Source organism: Ovis aries, chromosome 1, assembly GCF_016772045.2.
Source record: "Ovis aries strain OAR_USU_Benz2616 breed Rambouillet chromosome 1, ARS-UI_Ramb_v3.0, whole genome shotgun sequence".
Taxonomy (NCBI): domain Eukaryota; kingdom Metazoa; phylum Chordata; class Mammalia; order Artiodactyla; family Bovidae; genus Ovis; species Ovis aries.
In genome coordinates this window covers 255,603,626-255,624,093 of record NC_056054.1, presented here as the reverse complement: position 1 = coordinate 255,624,093, position 20,468 = coordinate 255,603,626, and the positions used below count along the sequence as shown (strand labels likewise).

General features: G+C 56.5%; 1 protein-coding gene across 5 annotated transcripts; it reads right to left on the bottom strand.

Moving 5' to 3' along the window:
• Positions 1-1,153: 1,153 nt before the first annotated feature.
• On the bottom strand, positions 1,154-18,983 carry AMOTL2 (angiomotin like 2). 5 transcript variants are annotated; one of them, XM_027960269.3, is made up of 10 exons: positions 18,875-18,983; positions 15,333-16,130; positions 12,410-12,695; positions 11,187-11,331; positions 10,722-10,814; positions 6,743-7,038; positions 5,455-5,762; positions 4,237-4,454; positions 3,546-3,707; positions 1,154-2,871 (listed from the first exon to the last, which is right to left on the bottom strand). In XM_027960269.3, the coding sequence occupies exons 2-10, from the start codon at positions 16,067-16,069 to the stop codon at positions 2,813-2,815; spliced, it is 2,304 nt and encodes a 767-aa protein (XP_027816070.1). In that variant the 5' UTR covers positions 16,070-16,130; positions 18,875-18,983; the 3' UTR covers positions 1,154-2,812. The 5 variants fall into 5 exon arrangements, with proteins under 5 accessions (XP_027816070.1, XP_011958562.3, XP_042092815.1 ...); XM_012103172.5 differs by having other exon boundaries at positions 3,546-3,704; XM_042236881.2 differs by having other exon boundaries at positions 4,276-4,454.
• Between the last annotated feature and the right edge of the window lie 1,485 nt (positions 18,984-20,468).

The following is a 20,468-nucleotide window of genomic DNA, read 5'->3' as shown; positions in this document are numbered from 1 at the left end:
CTGGATGGCATCACAAAGTCGACAGACGTTGCAAGCTCTGGGAGTTGGTGGACAGGAAAGCCTGGCATGCTGCAGTCCATGGGGTCGCAAAGAGTTGGACACAACTGAGCGACTGAACTGAACTAAAGTGAACTGAACTAAAGTGAACTAATAGCTGATTCATGTTGTATGGCAGAAACTAGCACATTGTAAAGCAATTATCCTCCAATTAAAAAAAAAAACAAAAACCCAAAAACAACATGGCTGCCGAGTCCCTACACCTACCCTAAAAATACTTCACTCATGGGCATGGCAGTGACTGTTCCCATCACTGGCCTGTCTGGCTGCCCACTGCCTGTCAGCCCACATCCTGGTGGGGAACCTTAGTGTGCCAACCGGCCCACAGAGGCAGGGGCTTTGTTTCTGATACAAGGATGGTTTTCTTTTGTGGATTGGAGTGGTATGCTTTGCTGGGCCTGGGGCAGGAGTGGTGATGCCACAGCTTGGGAAGGAGGCAGTGCCCAGAACTATGTCAAGCACATGAAGACCCTCTGCCAGTGTATACTCAGCGAAGAACCCTGTCTCTCCAATGGTCCCAGACAAGGACTCTGTGCTGGGTAGGGGGAGGGAAGGATAAAGCCACCTTCGGACACCTTGGCCTACTGTGGAGTAACCACAGCATGTGGCCAAACAAAGCTGTTTAGGATAAAGCTATCTGAGGAGGCTGCCCCTCTGCCGGACCCTCCCAGATTGAGAGAAATGTTCTCTGGAAAGTGGAAAGCCAATCACATCCTCATTCCAACCCTCCTCTTCATGCAGCCTCACAAAATTTACGGGAATTTTGGATCCTCGAAGAGATTACACTGTGTGTCCTCCAAGCTTTGCAATTAAGGAGGGACCTGCCTTGCCCCAAGGTTTCCCACTACCAGAAAATGGAAACCAGCACCCTTCACTCTTCTCCTGTGAGAGACAGCAGTTACCGAGCTGGTGGCTTATGGACATACTCTGATCAGTGTTTAAGAACCAAGGCGCCCAGGAGCATAGGGTGGACAAGTTGGGGTGCAGCTTGGTGTTGAGAGCGGTCGGGACTAAGACATGGGAGGCCCCCTCCCAAAGTTCCTTCCCTCTCTCCTCTACCCCTCAGTGCAGTCTCTCACTTGTACAAACACAGTGCTTTTAATTAAAAAAAAAATTTTTTTTTTATTAAAATACTGTTATACCCAGTGGATTGCAGCAGCAATCCTAGTACAGGGTGGCATAACAAAACAGCCATGTTTACATTTTAAATATTCACGATAACTTAAACATACAGACACACATCATGGTCTTTGGCAGAAAATGTTCACAGCACAAAAAAATACTTTAAAAAGAAATACCAAATATTAATCCAAAATATATTAAGTTGTTTTTTTTTCTTTCACAATATTTTTTTGCCTTTTTCTCTCTTTTTTTCTTTTTGTTTTGTAAACAATGCACATGAACCAAATGCATTTTTCAGTTTTACAGAGGGGTAGGGGGATTTAAAAAAATATGCAATTGTCCAGCAAATGCGAATGTTTAAAAAGGAAACTTGAGGAACCATAGGAATAAAATAACACATACAAAAACCTAAAAACAGTAAAAGAAAAACAAAAACAAAGACTCACGGAGAACTAAAAACAGCCGAGACAAACCACTAAAACCCACCAGTCACTCATGGGGCTGAGTTGGGAGACTCTTTAAGACCAGAAGTAAAAGTCACTGCTACTGGCAGGCTGCCCTCAGACACTTCACTCCAGTTCCCAAGCGCTGGCCCTGTTTCAGGGTGCTGCGCACTGGCGGCTTGAGGAGCCAGCCTCAGGGCGCCATGCTGTGACGAGGGCTCCATTCAGAGGACAATTTGAGTCACGTCTTACAGCTCATAGACTAGTTTTCACCAGCCTATCTCCCTCTCCCAGTGCCTCCAGGGGGAACAAAGACTCTGATGAGAACAAGGCCATCTCTCCAGCTTCCTTTCAGAGAACTGGTGCTGGGAAGCCCACCATGGCAGACCTGTGTGGTGGTGGACTTCATCTAGCTCAGGGTTCATAGCCAAACTGACAAGCTGTCCCAGGGACAGGAGCTGTGGAGCCATTTCAAGAGGCTGGTGGTGGGTCCCTTGGGCATTTCAAACAGGGCTCAAGATGGGGATTACGAAGCCAATATCCCGTGGATCAAGCAGTAACAAAATCCATGGACCAAGGACTTGAGAAGGGGAGATAGCTGGGAGGAACCGAGGCAGCGGGGCTGGGAGCATGGAATGAGGGGGTGAATCTGAAGCAGCCCACTTCAATCTTCTATTTCACAAGAAAGGGAATTATGTACAAACTGCACGGCACAGCCCAGTCCTCTCCACAGTACGGGTGAAGCTGCGGCCTCTGCAGGACTAACACGCTCAATAGGCCGCCAAGATTCAAGTCCGGGTGATGCCCAGGAGGCAGTGAGGAGCTGAGGAGCAGATGGAGTTGGAGGGACCACTCTGAGCCAGGCCTATTAAACCAGTCCACCTGGAGTCCATGGGCAGCCATCCTTGGAAATCAGCCACCAAATCAACACATCCCCTCCCTCCCTGCCCGAGTGCCCAGTGTGGGTGCACTACTCCCTTCTGAGCTTTCAATTGCTACCCTGGCAGCAAGCCAGGTAAAGGTCCAGGCCTCATGCTATGTGGGCCCAGGAGGAGCACGGGGCTAAGAAACAGGGTCTTCTGCAGGGACCGGTGCTCACAGCTCCCCTCTCCCATGCAGCATCCTGCTGGAACGGCTGTGTGGCAGAGGGCAGCAGGAAATGGTTCAGAGTCCCCACGGCACCACCTCCTTCAGATCAGTATCTCCACCATGTCAGAAAAGTCCTGGACTCTGGATGTAGCAACAGAATCTGGAGAGATAAGAGCCCAGGCACATGGCAATGAAGGTTACTAGACTGCTCTTTTAAATCGGGTAACATTTTAAAGATAGGCTCTGTCTTCACCAACTTTTCCCACCTCAGCTGCCCAGGTCCCCAGCTCTGCTCTCTCCCAGCTCTCCATCCAGACCACCAGCCTCCAGAGTGGAAGATGCAAATGTTTATAACTAGGAACTGGTTGGAGGGCTTGGAGGGAGGGTGGAGAGCCCTGAGGGAGGGAGGCTGCCACATTCTTTTCATGCCTGTGGTTTTCTGAGCCAGTGAGGCACAGGCAACTATGCAAAGGCTACTGTGAAAGAGAGCAAACACATTCAAGGGCGTCTTCTCAAATTTCTCCTTCCGGGACTCTTAAAACAAAGTCTTCTAACTTGGGAGTGCCAAGCTCCACGATCTTAAATGTTCAGATTGGCCATTAAAGATGTAAGGAAGACTTCTGAAGAGGAGATAAAGGGCTTCCCAGGTAGATCTGTTTGTAATTAGGGTTTCCAGGTCCCCTATTCCTATATCTCTCCCCGGTACTGAGGTGGGTCCCACATTCTGCTCACCCTCCCTGTGCAGGGCTCCCCGTGGAATGTGGTCAATGAGTCGGGGTGGGATTCACACCCCAGGGTGCCCTCAGCCCCCCACAAAAGTTGGAGGTGACTTACCCAGTGAGGCTGTTCTCTGGCCACTGCTGCACCCCAAAAGGCTGTCAGGCTCCAGGCTGTCCGGGGGGCCATCAGTCTGGGTGCTCCCATCCCTGCTCCCATGTTTGGCGTGGGCAGCGAGGGGAGCCACAGCCACAGGCTCCTCCAGCGGGGCCCTGTCTGCTAGGAAGGCAGGAGTTTCAGTAACTGCCCTGTCCACAGTATGTAGCCCCCATGAAGAATACCCTAACTTAACGACACCTCCTGGGGATGCTAGTTGCTGTTGATTTGCAAGAACTTTGATTACACTCCTGTTTCCAAACAGGATTGGGTTCCAAAAGCTTGGAGTGGAAGAAGCTTTCTTAAAAGGTTGTAGATTAAATCTTAAAACAGTAAGGATTCCTGGATTTCTGTGGCATCTGCTTAGGAGGAAAAGCGGAAGTGCTGGCCCAGTAGGTACCTCTGCAGGGGAAGCTTATTTTAACTTTGATGGTGAGTAGCTGGGGCCAGGGTGGTGGAATTTCCAGAGACAGGGGCTTCAGCCTGCCTTGTCACACCAGGGGACAGCTGCGGGCTGCAAGGTCACTAGAGCCAGAGTGTAAGCCGGCTCCCCTGGGTGAGGAGTTGGGACCCCTAGCTCCTTCGAGCTTCAGTTCTGGAAGGAAAGGCCTGAGCACAACCTAGTCTCTGTTGCCCACCCATCTCCTCTCACCTGCAGCCAGCTGGGCAGAGGTATCCACCTGCTGCTCACCGGAGGAGTGTCCTTGCCAGCCCTGGGTCCCCGCTGCTGCAGCCACGAAGATAGATGGCACCGACTTGGCAGGCCTCAGGGAGCCTGGGGTAACCTTGCCAGGGTCTTTCCTGGAGCGCTGCTGAAGGACCTTGATCACGGCATCCTTCTCCAGGATCTGAGCATGGAGCACCTTTAACCTGAGGGGTGAGAGGCCATGTTTACATCTTCAGACCCACAGATCCTGTGGCTTCCGCCCTCCCCGCCTCGTGGAGGTTGGAGGGAAAGCTTTCCTTAAAGCCAGGCTGGGCTCTCCTGGCCTTGCAGCAGGGGCCAGCATGGGGCCTTCAGAAGTGCCATCAGAGCTCTGCAATGGGATGCTTTGAAAACTACCAGTGCCTGAGCGGCTGGGCCGTTCCCACACTGGCAAACCCAGAGATAGGTTCTGGGTTCATCTGATGACGGTAGTGGCACAAACCCTGGCCTAGAGGGTCATCCCCAGGGCTGTTGATCAAAGGAGCTGAGTCGACTGCTTGTGTTTTTGAGCCAGGAAGAGGTCAAATGGAAATCCTGTGGGGCCTCTAATTTGTCTCTGGAGAGAAAATACCAGCTCCCCACAGGCCAAAGGCCTAGGCCATTTGTTCTGGGGTGGTACCTGGCACGTAGGGCAGGAAAGTCTAATTCTCTGATTTACATGGTGGGAGCGGGGGAGCAGGTAGAGGCCTGAAGCCTCGGGTATCATCCAAGAGTGGAGTCTCTTGGGCAGACCAACAACGTGGTTGGCACCTCTGAGAAAGAATAGCCTGTAATGCCAGCTGGGCCTAAAGCAGGGGGTCAGCTCAGAAGTAGGAGGGATTGTTAGGCTGGGCGGAGTGAGGGGTGTTTATCATGGATTAAAGACGAGGCAAAGAAAAGAAATGAAGTCGCTCAGTCGTGTCCGACCTGTGACCCTATGGACTGTAGCCCGCCAGGCACTTCTGTCCATAGAATTCTCTAGGCCAGAATACCGAAGTGGCTTGCCATTTCCTTCTTTCTCCAGGGGATCTTCCCAACCCAGGGAATGAACCCCAGTCTCCTGCACTGCAGGCAGACTCTTACCCGTCTGAGCTACCAGGGAAGACCTAAGGCCCAGGCAAGGGCTGGACAAATCCCACCCTACCCCTACCCCCTGTCCCAGGTACCAGGCCTGCAGTGTCCAACCTGCTTTCCATCTCCTGATGCCTGTGGCCGCCGGTGAGCAGGCCCTCGTTGAAGCTGCTGCTGGGCGAGGGCTGGGGCGAGTGCCGGATGAGAGTGGTGTCGCGCTGGGCGGCAGCCGTGGCGGCCGCATCCATGGCGAACTGCCTCATGGCACGTTCCTCCAAGTACTTCTGTTCCCACTTGGTCATGTCAGCTTCCAGCGCCAGCACCTGTTCCTCCTTCTCCCGCAACTGCTCCGACAGCCGCAGCGCACTGAGCTCCGGGGTCCCACCACTGCCACCGCCACCTCCGGGGGGGCCTGCCTGTCTCTGCAGAGAGAGGGGTACCGTGGTCAGGGGTGGAGGGTGGGGTGTGTTGGCTGCAGGTCCTCACGGCCACGTGAGGAACCTGAGGCCAGTGCTTGGTCAGCTGGCACCACGCACTCTGCCCAGCCTCCTTCCAGCTGGAGACAGAGGGGAGCCACAGGGCCCCACAGCCTTGCCCCAGAGCCTGTGGCCAAAGGTGCAGAGGAGATTGGGTTTGCTTTTGCATAGTGACCATATACACTGTCCTCCAAACTGGGGAAGGGGTGACTTAATGACATGGGAAAACTGGTGTAAACAGGACAGACCCCGGCAATCCAGGAGCTCTGGTCACCCTGCCTCTGTGGGAAGGGTGAGGCTAGGAGTGGAGACAGGACTCTATCTGGTCTATAAACACGAGAGCGATTTACACAGTCCAAAGTGAGGATAAAGGCCCAGGATCTGGGTGACTATCTTCCCCACCTCCGATCTTGGGGAGACATATAAGAGCTGGCTAGTCCCCACTCCAGCACTCTTGCCTGGAAAATCCCATGGACAGAGGAGCCTGATAGGCTGCAGTCCACGGGGTCGCTAAGAGTTGGACACAACTGAGCGACCTCACTTTCATGCATTGGAGAAGGAAATGGCAACCCACTCCAGTGTTCTTGCCTGGAGAATCCCAGGGACGGGGGAGCCTGGTGGGCTGCCGTCTATGGGGTCGCACAGAGTTGAACACAACTGAAGTGACGCAGCAGCAGCAGCAGTCCCCTCCATCACAGCTCCTGAGAGACTTTCTCCAGAGACCAAGGGTGCCAATCCCAGCTGCTGCTGAGGATAGAGGCCCAAGGCTCGAGTCCCTGAGGTCGGCACACGGTCAAGGGGCAAGGCTTCTGCTGAGACTGATGGGCCAGGAGGGGACTTCCGTAAGGTTGGCCCAGGTGGTCCTAACTTTCCAAGAGGGCTCGGCCTGGATCTCAACAGGGGCTCCTGGGGTCTTCCCAGCTCACCTGCTGTGCACGAAGGGCCTTGAGTTCCTGCTCCAGGCGCGTCCGCAGACGTAGCTCCAGCTGCTCACGCTTCTCGCAGGCAGCCTGCAGCTGCCCCAGGGCCTGCTGTAGCCGCTCCACCTTCTCCACGTAGGCCTGCTTTCTCCGTAGCTCCTCCTCAGCTCTTGCCGCCCGACCCTGTGCGTTGCTCAGGGCCTGCTCCAGCAGCTCGGCCCGCCGCCGCTGGTCCTCAATGGCTCCGCGCAGCAGTGCCATCTCCCGCTCTAGCTGCTCCTGCTCCTGCTGCTGCTCATAGCCTGCAGCGAGAGAGGGAGGGGCCCGGTCAGGGGCGGCAGCTCCCTCGCTGCCCCACAGAGCACCCACAGGTGCCATGCTCTGTGCTGACCGCTGCTCAAGCTTGACTGCATCTTCTCAGTAACACAGGAGTTAGGTACCCTTATTAACCCCATTGTATGGGCCAGGAAACTGAAGTTTAGGTTAAGGCCTGAGCAAATGGGAATGTCAGACCAGGACCCTTGCAGTGATAACTGGGCCACACTGCTTCTCTGCTGGGACGTGGCCTTGCCAGGAGAGAGCGAGAGACACTGTCCACCTGTGCTGGGTGTCACACCTCCAAAACACATTCACAACTTCCCTCCAGCCTCATGGTGATACCAGAGACTGGGCAGGCAGGAACCGCGATGCCCATCTCCAGATGAGAAAACGGAGGCTCAGGTGGACTGTCACGTGGTCATCATCCAAGTGGGAGAAGCACCGTGTGCTGCCCCAGGAGTCAGGCATCTACACATCTTATTCCCCTGAAGCCTCCAATGACAGTCTGGGATCTGGGATCCCTACCTTCAAGAGGAAGAATCATAGGAGGTGAATGGTGCTACCAGGTGGGGATCAAAGTTAGCCTGCCTCTGAAGAACCAGGCTGCTTGGGTATGGCGTGAGGCCCTCGTACTCAAGAGGCCTCAGAGCTTATTCTGTGAAACCAGGCACCCCACCCCACCCCTAGTGTGCAGGCTGCCTGCCCTGCTGGAAGGCAGAGGGGGACCTGTCATGGGGCCTGCCTGATGGACCCAAAGGCACCATCTCTAGAGCAGCACTGTCACAGCAGAGTGGAATTTTCTGCTGTAATGGACTTGCTCTACGCTGTGCCAAGCAGGGCAGCAGCCACTAGGCACATGTGGCCAGTGAGCACTTGCAATAGTGCCAGGGAGGAATCAAATTTTTCATTTTATTTCATTTTAATTAATTTTAATCTTTGGGCCACGTGTGGCTAAATACCTATCAGATAGGACAGTATAGACTCTGGAACAGAAGAGAATTACACAAGGCCCTGGGGCAGAGAAAGAGGACACAGGCCACCCAGGTCAGCTCTGGTTCACTCTGAATTTTTGAAGGCTGGGCCCAGGCCCACCTCATTCTTTGGGGTGAAGGGAAAAGTTGGCGAAACTCAGTAACACTGGGCCTCTCATCCTGAGCTGGCCTGACACCTGAATTGGGTGGAGGGGGCAGGCAGGAGTGCTGACTGGGACTTTGGGCCCAGAGACAATGGCCCTGTCCTGGGAGGCTTCACAGAGATGGACAGCTTATAGAGTTAGCCGGAGGCTGGCAGCTCATCCCAGTCTTAGATGGTCCCATCTTACAGCCTCAGAATCTGAGGTTCGGGTGAGAAGAAACTGCCCAAAGGGGACTCGGCTTGGGAGAACCAGGCCTCAGGACTCATGGCCAGATGCCCAGGGTGGGCAGGGCCTGACCAGAGCTGGGAGTCTGTACTGCTTGCCTACTAGGAAAACAGACAGCACTGGCGATCGGGGCCACAGTCTCCTACTAGCGCTAACTCTGGAAAACAGGTGAGCTCAACCACAGACATTTTCCCTGAGGATTCTTGCTTCTGGATGTCAGGAGCAAGGAAGGGTAGTTTGGCTTTCCTCAGCCCTTGGGGACGGTACCAAGGGCCCAGCCTTTGGCTTCCAGAAGGTTCCTGCTGCCTTGCACATCTCTAATACCCTGGTGGCTTCCCTGGTGGTTCGGACAGTAAAGAATCAGCCTAAAATGCAGGAGACTCAGGTTTGATCCCTGGGTCAGGAAGGTGCCCTGGAGAAGGGAATGGCAACCCACTCCATTATTCTTGCCTGGGAAATCCCATGGACAGAGGAGCCTGGCTGGCTACAGTCTATGGGATCGCAAATAGTCGTAAGCGACTGAGCAACTAACACTTTGAAGGCCCTGGTAGAGCTCGGAGGCTTGAGACCTTGGCCATCCCCAGCCACCAGGATAAAACTGGGGGGAGGGTGCCGCCGCCTCCAGGCTGGGGTGGGAGCAGATTCGAGAGACACAGAGCGGGGCCATGGGCTGGGGAGCAGTGGAGGGAGCAAGAGGCCTTCCATGGGGGCAGTGAGGCCCCACCAGCAAGTCTCTTTGTCCCACGGTCCCTCCTCCCGAGCGTGGCGGGCGGGGCACAGGCAGGAGTGCAGGGGGAGGGGGAGGCGCGCGCAGCGGAACAGCCCGGGCTCAGGAATGCCCGGCATCCAGGTCACCTGCCGCTTCGAGATTAATGGCTCCAGGCGGGAGCCAAGAACAGCCCCACTCCCCAGGGAGCGGAAACGCCTCCAGGCTGGCCAGCCCTGGGCCCCTCCCCTGCCTGCTCCCAGGAACCCGGCGTGACTTCCTTTCTTTGGCAAAGCCTGGCCCCATTCTGCCCCTTTCCAGCAACCCATCCTCTCTGGACAATGATGAGACCCCCCAGGGCTATCCCCACTCCCCAGCCCTTACCACCATCCCCTCCCTCCCACAGACCTTCAGTCATCTCCTCCTGCCCACCCTCAACCCTCAGCCCTTCAGTGTTGCATTCCCCCATTCCCTTTGGGGGCCACCCTGTCCAGGCCTGAGCCCTGCTTGAAGGAGGTAGGTGCTGCTAGCCAGAGCTCAGTCTTCAAGCTGCCTCTCTGCTTCCAGACACCCCCAACCATCTAGCTTAAGCTCAGTAAGCTTTTGGAGGAGTTCCTCCTTTATAGAAGGCATCCTTGTTCAGACTCCAGCTGCCCCAGTGCACGCCTTTGCAAACACTCAAACATCACTATAGCAGGCAGTAAGAGCATAAAGGAGGAGCTTATCAATAACTGCCTCTCTGATGGCTACAGCTTCCTCCTATTGAGTTGGTGGCTTCCTTTGTCCCCCCTTCCTTCAAACCGCTTCCACCTCCACTGGAGCTATCCTGCTGCTGCTTCACCTGCCACCCCACAAAACCTCTCTCTCAGGGTGCTGGGGACTGCCCCCCGCCCTCCCCATCGCTGGCCTCCAGGGCCAGGCCATGCTTGTTCCTTGGAATCCATGGTGGGAAGACCCTGCTCCTTCTTCAAGCTCCCTACCTCTCTTGACCTTGTGCTGGCCCCTTCCTGACCTCTTCCCTCTCTGCTGCACACCTGCCAGGGGCTCAGCATGGCTGCGCTAGGGAACAAATGAGTGACTGCATGTGCCAGTCAACAATGAACTCATCTGCTCTTCAAGAAGCCTTTGACTATCCTTTTTAGGGGATCCCTCCTGACTTCCTTCTTTAGGCTGCGGTGTTCGTGAGCTCCATTTTTGGCTGGTGCCAACACTTGTTATGGCCCAGCCTCACCATGCTCCCCAGCTTTCCACACGTCCACGCCCTGGGAGACTCAGACTCTTCCTTCTTTCTCATCCCACCTGTTTCCAGAGTGCTCGGCTCTCCTCAGCTGCTTCTAGAGGACACCGAACTGACGCTCAGCACACCTCCCCAGCTGTCTCTCTACCCCTGATCTTCCCAGTACACAGGGAACCAGATCCTGCTCCCCTTGGGAAGCCGCCCCTCCCGAGTCCAGTCCAGTGATGGGTGCATAGTGGGCATTCAGTAAACCCACACTCCAAGCCCTGCTTTGGCAGAGGAGGCCAACCCTCCCTCAAGAGGAGCTCTCCTGGTTCCACCAGCCACACCTCTGCTTGGGCTCCTGCGTGGGTCCCCTACTTACTCTGAGCCAGCAGCTTGGCCACCATGTCCTGACTGCCTGCCTGGGCCTCCTGCGTCTTGCTTGCCAGGCGGCGGTTTGCAGATTCTAATCTTTCTGTTTCAAATGAAGAAAAGACGTTTTAAGGAAAAAGGTTTGAGCGCAGGTGAAGCTGCCTGCCAAGGTGCACCCCTCCCCAGGGAACTGTCTGTCAGGCTACATTCTCCAAGCTGGGGGTGGGCTCATAGGGAAGCCCTGGGTCACCCTGGGCCACACGGGGGAGAGCTCCAGGAGGGGCCCCAAGGTCTAGAACACAGAGACAAGCATCTCTCTATCGAGGTGGCCCCCAAGGAGTCTCAGCCGAGTCCCCTTTGAACTGATTTGTACTGTTTTCGCAGAGGCAAGAGATTCTGAATGATGTCCTAGAACAGTGGAATCAAGCTGTCCATAGGTGGTCCCTGTCCCTCCACCTGCGTGAGCGGTCCTCACCTCTAAGATCCCGGTTGAAGTCCTGCAGCCGCCTCATCTCACTGTCCATTTTGTTCCGCATGGTCTTCTCCAGGGCCTCTCGCTTGGAAGAGGCCCTTGTTAGGCTCTCGTGGGCCTCGGAGAGCCGCTGGATTTCGCTCTCCAGCTGCAAGAGGCAGAGAGCAGAGCTGAAGGAAGGGGAGAGCTCCCAGGGTGGCAATGGGATCAATGTCCCCTCCTTAGGCCAGGGTTGATTGCTGACTCTCCATCAGAAAGGGTGAGAGAGAAGAGACAAAGCCACAGCGGAAACCCACCTAGCCTGAGAGGGACAGGCTGCAGCCTGTGGCCTCCAGAGAGGGATCAGACTGCTGGAACAGGCAAGCCAGGGTCCCTTCAACTGTCCCAAGGTGCTGAGTGAACACAAGGCCACGTTCTCTGAAAGGAGCTGCATCCAGGGTGACTGAGGGCAGCTCCCTGGTGCCTAGTGTCCAGAAAGAAGCATTTTCCTTTTCTTTGGCTTCTAGTGAGAAATTTGAGCACAATGGACCAGGATCAGGCACTGAGGCTCCAACTGTGGTCTGTGGGGGTGGACCTATCTTGGAGACCACGCACAGTCACAGAAAGCCTAAGGCTACCTGCTAAGGCTGAGTGCACGGCTGGTGCCCCTTCACTCAGAGCTCAGCACCGGAGCCAGCCTGAGCTGCCTGGAGTATGTGCCTCTCCAGCCATCCCCCAACAGGGCCAGCCTGGCCCCGGATGCCCCACCCACTTGGCAGCTGGCAGGTTCTGCACGTGCTCCTAGCTGGCCCATGATTCCAATAAGTCGCTCGTTTTTTGCCAAGAGGAGGGGCTTTCTCTGTGACCAGGGCTGGCCTGGAACAGACTTGCTGTTGTGTGGGGGATACAAAGGGCTCTCTGTGGGAGGTGTCCACGGGAGGGGGCGTGTGCAGGGAAAGGGTGAGACCCTGAGGGAGTCGGTGAATGGGCTCTTTCTAACCACCACTGGGCAGCAACTGCTCGTGCTCTGGGCCTGCTCTGCCGGCTGCTCCCCAGCTGTCTGGAGTCAGCCAGGGAAGGGTGCAGGAGGGATGGGGGGGGGGGGTCCCCCAGGGGCAGCTGAGAAGCCCAGCCAGACCAGCTTTTAGACTCCTCTGCTTCCCTTCTGACAGCCCCCTCCCTGGTCAGCCCTGTTGGGGTTCCCTTATTGCCCCCTGCTGCTTCTCTGAGGCCTCAGCAGGGCTCACCTTCTCGATGCGGCCAGCCTTCTCCACCGTGCTCTCCAGCTCCCTCTGCAATCTCTCATTGTCTCTCTGCAGCCTGGCGTTCTCCCTTAGCACAGTCTCCATCTGGGCCAGGTGGGCACCGCCTGAGGTGGCCAAAGAGGCCTGGGTGCTTGCCGGGCCCTCCACCCCAGGAGGGCTGAGGGCGGCCAGGTGTGGGGGCGGGTGGCGCTCCTGAGGCTGCTGCAAGTATTGGTACTGCTGCTGCTGCTGCGAGAGGAACACAGGGGGCACCTGGGCCTGCAGGATCCTGGGGAACAGAAGGGACGGTCCTCAGAGACCACGGAGCCACAAAGAATTGCCCTAGTCCTCCCAGGCAGACCGCTTTCCTGCAGCGTTAGGCAGTAACCTCTAGGCAAGGCCTTTCCACATGGTGTCCCCAAGACCTTCAAGGGCCAGGGAAGCAGGGCTGCAGGGCATTACCGTCAGCACACGTATTTCATGCCCAGCCTCCTGTGGTCCAGGCCTTGGGGATCAGCCTGAATGGTCCCAGCCATAGGCAGCTCTTTTTGAATCTGGAGGTCACGCTCATCATGACTGAAACTCACAACCTTCCAGGCCCTTGGGCCCCAGCAGCTACCCTGTGTCTGTTCTCATTGCTGGTGTCAGGCCCTCCATGCACACCTGCCCACGCAGCACACTCGCCTCTTCTCCCTCCTATTTTGAGTCCCGTCACCCCTTGAAGAAACATTTTTAGAAGACTGTGGCTAAGGTTAGAGTGGTGAGACAGATGTCAGCCTGAGTCTGGGCTCCAGTCTGACAGATCAGGCATTCAAATTCTGGCTCCAGTGTTTGAGGCCATGGTGCACGGGCCCATGCTCAGCCCGGAGGGTGAGAGTCTCTAGCCTCAGGCAGGTTGTCAGGCCACATCTGCCTGGCAGAGTGCTGGGCCTGCAGTGGGCATCTCCACAGTGACAGCCTACCCTCTGTCTCTTCTCGTGGAGACCACAGCCTACTCTCTGCTCAGAGAGTAAATGTGACCCAAACAGTGGATTATCCAGGGTGAAGGGACCACCTGTTAACTATTACAATAGCCTGAGGTTAGGGACAGTGTTCTCCTGGCCTCTGATACTGGGGTCCCGTGTCAAGGTCTTCACCCTCAAGGTCCCACCGTCAAGCATATGGGGTCACACAGCTTTTCTGGGGCCCTGTGGCTCTGATGTAAGAGAATTAGACTGCCTCAGTTTCACCAGGAGCTTTCCCAAGTCCCAGAAGCTGCAGACGAATCCATCGCCTCAGAACCCATGCCTGCCTGTGCCCTCATCCTTCCCCTTCCAGACTCGAGCTCCCCTGCTCTTCTTAGACCCAAGGCTAAGTCCCACTGCCAGTTCCCAGCAAACAGTCTTCACCAGATTGGCTGAAGGAGAAGCTGGCAGATGTATTTCGTTTCCTGTCCAAGGTAGAGCTTCCAGTGAGAGCTGAGAGGGTACCCCACTGGAATATGCAAACTCCCCCTGCGCTGCTGAATGTGGCTCCCTCCAACCGGCTCCCCTGCTCCCAGCCAGGCAGACACAAATGGCATTCTTTGGGGATGACTGGGCTCTCCGAGAGAATAGAGCCTCCTTTCCTTCACACTTGCTCCCCACCCCCCACTCCCCCACTTTTTTTGTTCTCCAGCAAACAGTCGACTTCCTTTCCACGACATTATCTTTTCCTGACAGGGCTCAGTGAGCATGGTCCAAAGAAGAAACTACGACTCAGCTTCTGAAACTCTTCCAGGACCAAGCCCTGAGAAGGGAGGTAAGGCAGGGGGGCCTTGAGGCTGGCAAAACCCCACAGGCTCAGTCCTCTGGCGCCTCCATTCCAGAGCCATCACGTCACTCATTTCTCGAGAGCAGAGAAAGGCATCTTTCCCGGGCAAGGTTGCACCGTGGCAAAGCAGGTGACTAAATGAGGACTCAGCAGGCACGAAGAAAACCAGACTTGAACCTTGGGGCACCAGAGGAAGGGGGCCTGCAAGCCTTCAGGCCCCTCCACTGGGGTTTCCTGGACCCCTGTGTGTGGGGTGGGGGGTGGGGGGGAATTAAGGGCGTGTGAAAAGGGCGTGTGCCAGCTTCTCAGGAGAAGGTCCTGGGCCAAACGAGAGCCTCATTTCTAGGAACCTTATTTCTGAAAACTCTCTGGGCTTCCTGCCCCTCCTGGGCATCCCTGCTTCCATTCATGCCCCTAGAATCCATTCTCTACAAGAAACAGAGGAACCTTTTTGAAAAGGGATGCCAAATCACATCCTCTAAAGGCTTCCCTTTGCTCTCAGAATTAAAAGCTGAGTCCCCCCACCACCCCTCCCCCGCAGCTACTCTGGAGCCTCCACATAAAGGGGCTTCTGGAACAAGAACCTTCTCCCAGGCTCCTGCCCCATGGACCACACAGAAGAACATGAACGGAAATGAATGGCAGTTCCAGGGCAGCTCCCACCCCTGTGTAGGGGAGGAGAGATCTCTACGGAGGCCATCTGGTCCTTTCTTTCTTGCCCCCACTGAGGAATGCCTCCCAAAAATCATGGACAGCAAGGAAGAAAAGACTTCTTCTGTTTTTAGAAGCTTCCAGAGGAGGTCTCACCTTCTTCCCACTTAACTTGGGAAAGATTCCCAACTGTAGTCCTTGCAAGTTCTTTCTGAAATCTAACCTTTAGCTCCCTGCTCTAATTGACAGCCCCTGAGAACCCTAGTTACTTGAAGGCTACAGCCAATTAAAGCAAGGGATGCTGCTAAGTTCTCATGTGACCCTAGCTAAATCCCTCTTTCCTTCCAGCATTAGCTCCCATCTTGGGACAGAGAGGGTATCATCAGCCTTCCTCTGGAGCTCACCAGCCTCCTGGAGGCTCTTCACCCTGGGAAAACTACACTGGAAGGAAGCCAAGAGCCTGAAGACCGAAGTGGGCAGTTACCTGACTTCCGCATGCTGGAAGTGTGGACTGCCACGGGCACGGTACCGCGGGTCAGTGACGGCAGAGGTGGTCTCGTGAGCTAGCATGACGTGTGGGTACTGAGGTGGAGGTCCTCGTGGCTCCGGGCCCTCGGCAGTGGGGGCGCCCCTGGCTGGGGGGCCCTGCTGGTTGCGGGCCAGCTGGGGGAAGCTGTGAGAGGCACTCATGTGGCTGGGGGTGCGGGCCCCGTTCCTCTCCAGGGACAGCTGCAGGAGTCGCTCGCTCAGGGAGCGCACGTGCCCGTGCCTCAGCTCACGCAGGGCCTCATCCTGCCTCCGGCTGCCTCCCGGGGGCCCGCGGGGATCCCGGTCCCCCACGTGTGGCCAGGGCCCCGCCTGCTGGGAGGCATAGTACTGTGAGTGGGCTTTGGCCTCCTCATAGGTGGGCAGCTCCTCGCCCTTGCCAGGCTGCGGGCACAGGCGGTAGAGGCCGTTCTCTGCCAGGTGGGTCTCGGTGCCCTGGTGCTCCTGGCCCTGGGGTTCCTGCCTCGTGGCCTGCTGCAGCACCTGACTGTCCTCTGGTGCCATGATCTCCATGGGGGCCTGGGGGCTTCCTGTGCCCCCAGCCCCGGCCCCACCACGCAGGGCCTGTTGCTGGATGGCCAGCAGTGTGCGGGTCTCAGTCAGGTTGCCATAGCGCAGCTGTTCCTGGATGAGGCGGTGCAGGACCGTACCTGAGGAGTCTTCCAGCGTCCTCATGCTCCCCGGGCTTGCACACACCCACCTGGACAAAGGCCAGTGGCACCTGGCCCCAGGGCACCTGAGGAGGAGAAAAAGAAGAGCACTCAGTGGGAGCACATGGGAAAAGTGGGGACTTTCCACTACTGTCTGATGAAGGGGCACACATGCCCGTCAGACTGCCAGTGCTGCCACCTGCTGATTCAGGAAAGTCATCTAACCTTTGAGCCTCAGTTTCTCCATCGGAAATAGGGAAATAATGCTAGCTTCATGGAGTTGAGAATTAAGAGGCAATGGCTATTGAGCTCCCAGTGAGCTGTAAATCCTTGGCAAAGGACTGCCATTATAATCATATTCATGGAGGCTTACTGTGCCTAGAGAGAGATACCAGGAACCTAGACACCAGGAACCTTAGGCTCCTATAGTCAGCTTCCCATCAGAGAACCTGATGAGAAAGTCCAGGGCAGGCCTAGTTCAGCTTTAAACACTAAGCTCTTGTGTCTCCTGCATTAGCAGGCAGGTATTTTACCACTGCGCCACCTCTACTTTATCACAGGTGATAAAGCATGAGTCCCGCCCAGTAGATGTGGTAAAGAATCTACCTGCTAATGCAGGAGACACAAGAGACATGGGATGGATTCCTGAGTTAGGCAGATTCCCTGGAGTAGGAAATGGCAACCCACTCCAGTATCCTTGCCTGAAAAATCCCAGGGACAGAGGAGCCTGGTGGGCTACAGTCCACAGGGTTGCAAAGAACTGGACACAACTGAGCATGCACGCATGCACACACCAGCCCGGTAGAAGCCCTAGGCAAACAGCCCCCACAGCACGAAGCATGCCTGAACCATGGCCTTGGCACAGCTAACTCACAACCCTTTACCCTGCAGAGCCCTCTCTGTCATGGGATGACCTTGGCAGTCACTCTGCAAGGTGAACAGGAAGGAGAAAATGCATCTGGATCGGTGAATAAGGGATGAAAGATGAGACAGACTACACCAAGAGTGGTTTTGCAAAAGGAGGCAAAAAGGTGCCGCTCATCAAGGTTTGTGGGCCAGGCACACAGTCTGTGCACTGACAGTGAGCGCACACGTGCTCCAGGAAAAAGAAAGGCTGGCACGGTGTCTCTGATTTTATGATCACCACCCCAGCCACACACACACTTGCTCCTTGGAAGCGCCTGCTGGTCCTCTAGGTACGAGGGGATGGGCACTCAGCATCTCTACATGGGTAAGACTGCTTGAGTTGACTGAAGGAGTGCGGGAGCTGCGGGCACCCGGGGCTGGTGACTCTGCAGGGAGATTGTCTCCTGAGGAAGGTGTTCCCTTCTGAGTCTGTGCTCCCAGTGGCCCATGGCCTGGAAGGCTGCCCGCCTCACCTGGATTCCTTTCCCCAGCCTTCTCCAACACAAACCTCCAAACTGGGATTCAGGGAAGACCAAACAAAACCCACACCTCCACAGGTCCTGTGTATATAGGAGGACAGTGGGAGGAATGTGGCCCCTCCTTTGCCACAGAGCTAGCCCCAATGCCCGGCTCCAGTTAGGGCTTGGCTGGCTGGCAGAGCAGCCATTCCCAACCCACTCCCTCCTCCCAGCTGCCCAGAACTGGGGAGAGATAGGTCTAGAGGACATCTCGGTGTTCAGACTTCCCGGACCACATCATCCCCCCTATCCCCCCGCCCCCGCCACACACACACATACACACAGGGGGCGCACACATACACACAGGGGGCACACACATATACGGGGCGCGCGCGCACACACACAGAAGATGCAAGACTCTAGAGTTACCCGAGGCAAAACAAACAGGAATCAATTCGCCCTAGCGTTTCATCCACGGGGCATTTCCTAAGTTAAACACTGTCTGGGCTGACTCCAGCCGAGGACCGGGGAATGCAGTTTTCCGGACAGATTCCAGCCCTCCTCCTCCCCCAACAGTGTGCCTGGGAGCAGGGAGCACTTCCCGCGCCTTTCATTCCTTGTTTGTCTCAGTCAGATCTCTCAGATGGACACAGCTAAGCTGTTACTAAAATCCGCGCCCGCGACCCGGATCGTGCACCCCTGCTGCGCTAGCGCGCTGGGCTCTCTGAAACACCCGCTTCGAAGCAACCACACAACTCCGGCCTTTACCTTGGCTCACTGCGGCCCAAGGAACCAAAGCGAGGGTCTTTAAGTCAGATCGCACCCCAGCCAGGGATCCCGCCCTACCCGGACTCCTGGCTGACCACGAGCACCCTGCGGCTGCCGCAGCGCCTGGAGCGGACGACGGTAGCCGCGGTCCGGAGAGGTCTTTAAGCGTCGTGGATCCGCCTCCCCCCTCCCTCCCGAGCCCTCTTTGTTTTCCAAATGCCCCAGCGCTGACGTCACCGGGCTGGACGGCAGGCTGCATTCTTTCTAAGTGAGAGCCAGACCGTGGCTCCGGAGAGGATTTTCCAAGGAAGACAAAGAGGAATTCTTGGGCTAGTTAGGGAGGAAAGACACCTGTAACCCCCACCCCCGAACCAAATTAGCCCCCGGGCCCTGCAACTTGAGCTCCAAGCGGCGCCTCCTTCCCAGATCCGTGCTCCCAGACACCCACTCCTATCTGCCCACGGGCTGTCCCCTCCTTCAGCCCCAGCGGACCCCCGCCGCCTGCGAGAGCTCCCAGGGGACCTGCAAGGCGCCCCAGGACGGAGCTGCCCTCGCCGCGCCGGTTGCGGGCAAAGGCGCACCGCTCCTGGAGGACTCAGGGTCCGCTCGGCTTCTGCTCCCTCTCCCGGAAAAGGCTGGGCTGGAGCGCGTCTCTGCAGCCCCGTACACTCCCCAAAGCGCCAAGAGGCCTTTCTTACCGCTGCGGCCAGCGAGTGCTCCGAGCGGTCAAATCCGACGGCTCGGCCCGGCCCGGCTCAGCTCAGCTTGGCGGCGGAGGTGTGCTCTCGGCAGAGGCGCCGACGTTCTGGCGGCTTAGCCCCAGCGCGCAGCCCCAGGGTCGGCCCGCGCCGGAGGCGGCTGCTATGCCAGGAATGTGAGAGTTTCAGGTTCCCCCTCGGGATCAAAGCGAACCACAAATAACCTCGTAGCGCGCCGCCCTCCTCCTCTCTCCGCCTCCTCCAGCTCCCTCCTCCCCGCCCCCGCCTTCCTCCGGGAAGGCGGCGCTGTGGACCTGGCCGCCCCGGCCTCCTGGACTCTCTGCGCCCCTCCCCGGCCAGCGACCTCCGCTCTCCTTAGGAGCTGCTGGAATCCATCTAGGCCCCTTACCGCCCTCAGCCCCGTACCCGGCCTTCCTCTCACTCCTCCAGCTCCATCGGCTGGACGACACCGAGAATGTACGTGGCATGCCCTCGAGAGAGACCCTGGGTGTTGCTGCTGGACGTGGTTGGGGATGAGAGGGGCTTGGTGTGTGTGCGTTGTACAGTGAGAGAAGACTGGAAATATATCCATATCTGCCCGATCCAGACCGTGCCCCAAGCGAAGAGATGACTCTTGCTTCCAGCCGGGAGCCTCGCTGGTTGTCGCTGGCGGCAACCTTTGAATTGCACTTTTATTGTTTACAAACACCTTCACCAGCCCTTTCCGGATCTGTCTCCACAGGAAGTGTGAATCTGGGATGAAAAATCTTCCGGCTAATTTGACCCACTTTACCAGCTGAATCACCCGCCGCCAGGCGATCTGTCCAGCTCTTCCCAAAGAAGGCAGTAAGGGGCACCCCTTTACGGGTGCCAGCACCCGCTTACCGCCTGGTCATCCCGCCAACCTTCCAGTCATCTTGCCAGGGATTTTCTTTTTTTTTATCATCCCTGTCTTATAAATGAGGAAACCAAGGCTCGGAGAGATTAATTAGCTTGCCAAGAGTCACACAGAGAGTAAGTGATGAAGCCAGGTAACCTGTGGGCTGCTCTGCTTCTCATTCCCAAAACTTTTCCACGGCCACCAGAATCCAGGTTACTGCGGTGGACAGGGCAGACTCTGGGAGCTCTCCTCTCTCCATCTGCTCTTTCTCTTTTTTGGTTTCTTCGCTTCCCTCCACACCCCTGTCAGCCAGGGGCCCTCTCTTAGGTCCACTGTTGTGCTCCTGCTCTTCCTTCTCTGGATGGAATTCTGTCCTCTGACCCTTCCTCCCCAGCCTTTGGCACTAGGCTGGTTCATCTGCAGCGGTGGAAACCCCTTCTCCAGAAAGCCTGCTGTGCAAGACCCTCCCCACCTGCAGGCACTTCCCCAACTCTGTGTGCCATTCCTGGGCCCTGACCACACTGGGTCTCTCAACACCTCTATGTGTAAAGCCCAGGCCCCTGTCCACCCTGAGAATCAGGGCTGACTTTCACCCCCAGCCAGGTCTTCTCTGCCGCCCTTCACTGTGGAGGTTGCAATTGCCAGATCCGCTGGAGGGGATTGGGACAAGAAAACTTGATAAGTTCAAAGAGCTATTTACTAGCCAGGGACATT

Excerpts from the sequence above, each read along its gene's own strand:
- AMOTL2 (XM_027960269.3), bottom strand. The coding sequence starts at position 16,069 with ATGAGGACGCTGGAAGACTCCTCAGGTACGGTCCTGCACCGCCTCATC. Across the intron at positions 12,696-15,332 it reads TTCCAGCATGCGGAAGTCAG|GATCCTGCAGGCCCAGGTGC; the intron begins GTAACTGCCCAC and ends TCTGTTCCCCAG. Across the intron at positions 5,763-6,742 it reads AGGCCCTTCGTGCACAGCAG|AGACAGGCAGGCCCCCCCGG; the intron begins GTGAGCTGGGAA and ends CTCTCTCTGCAG.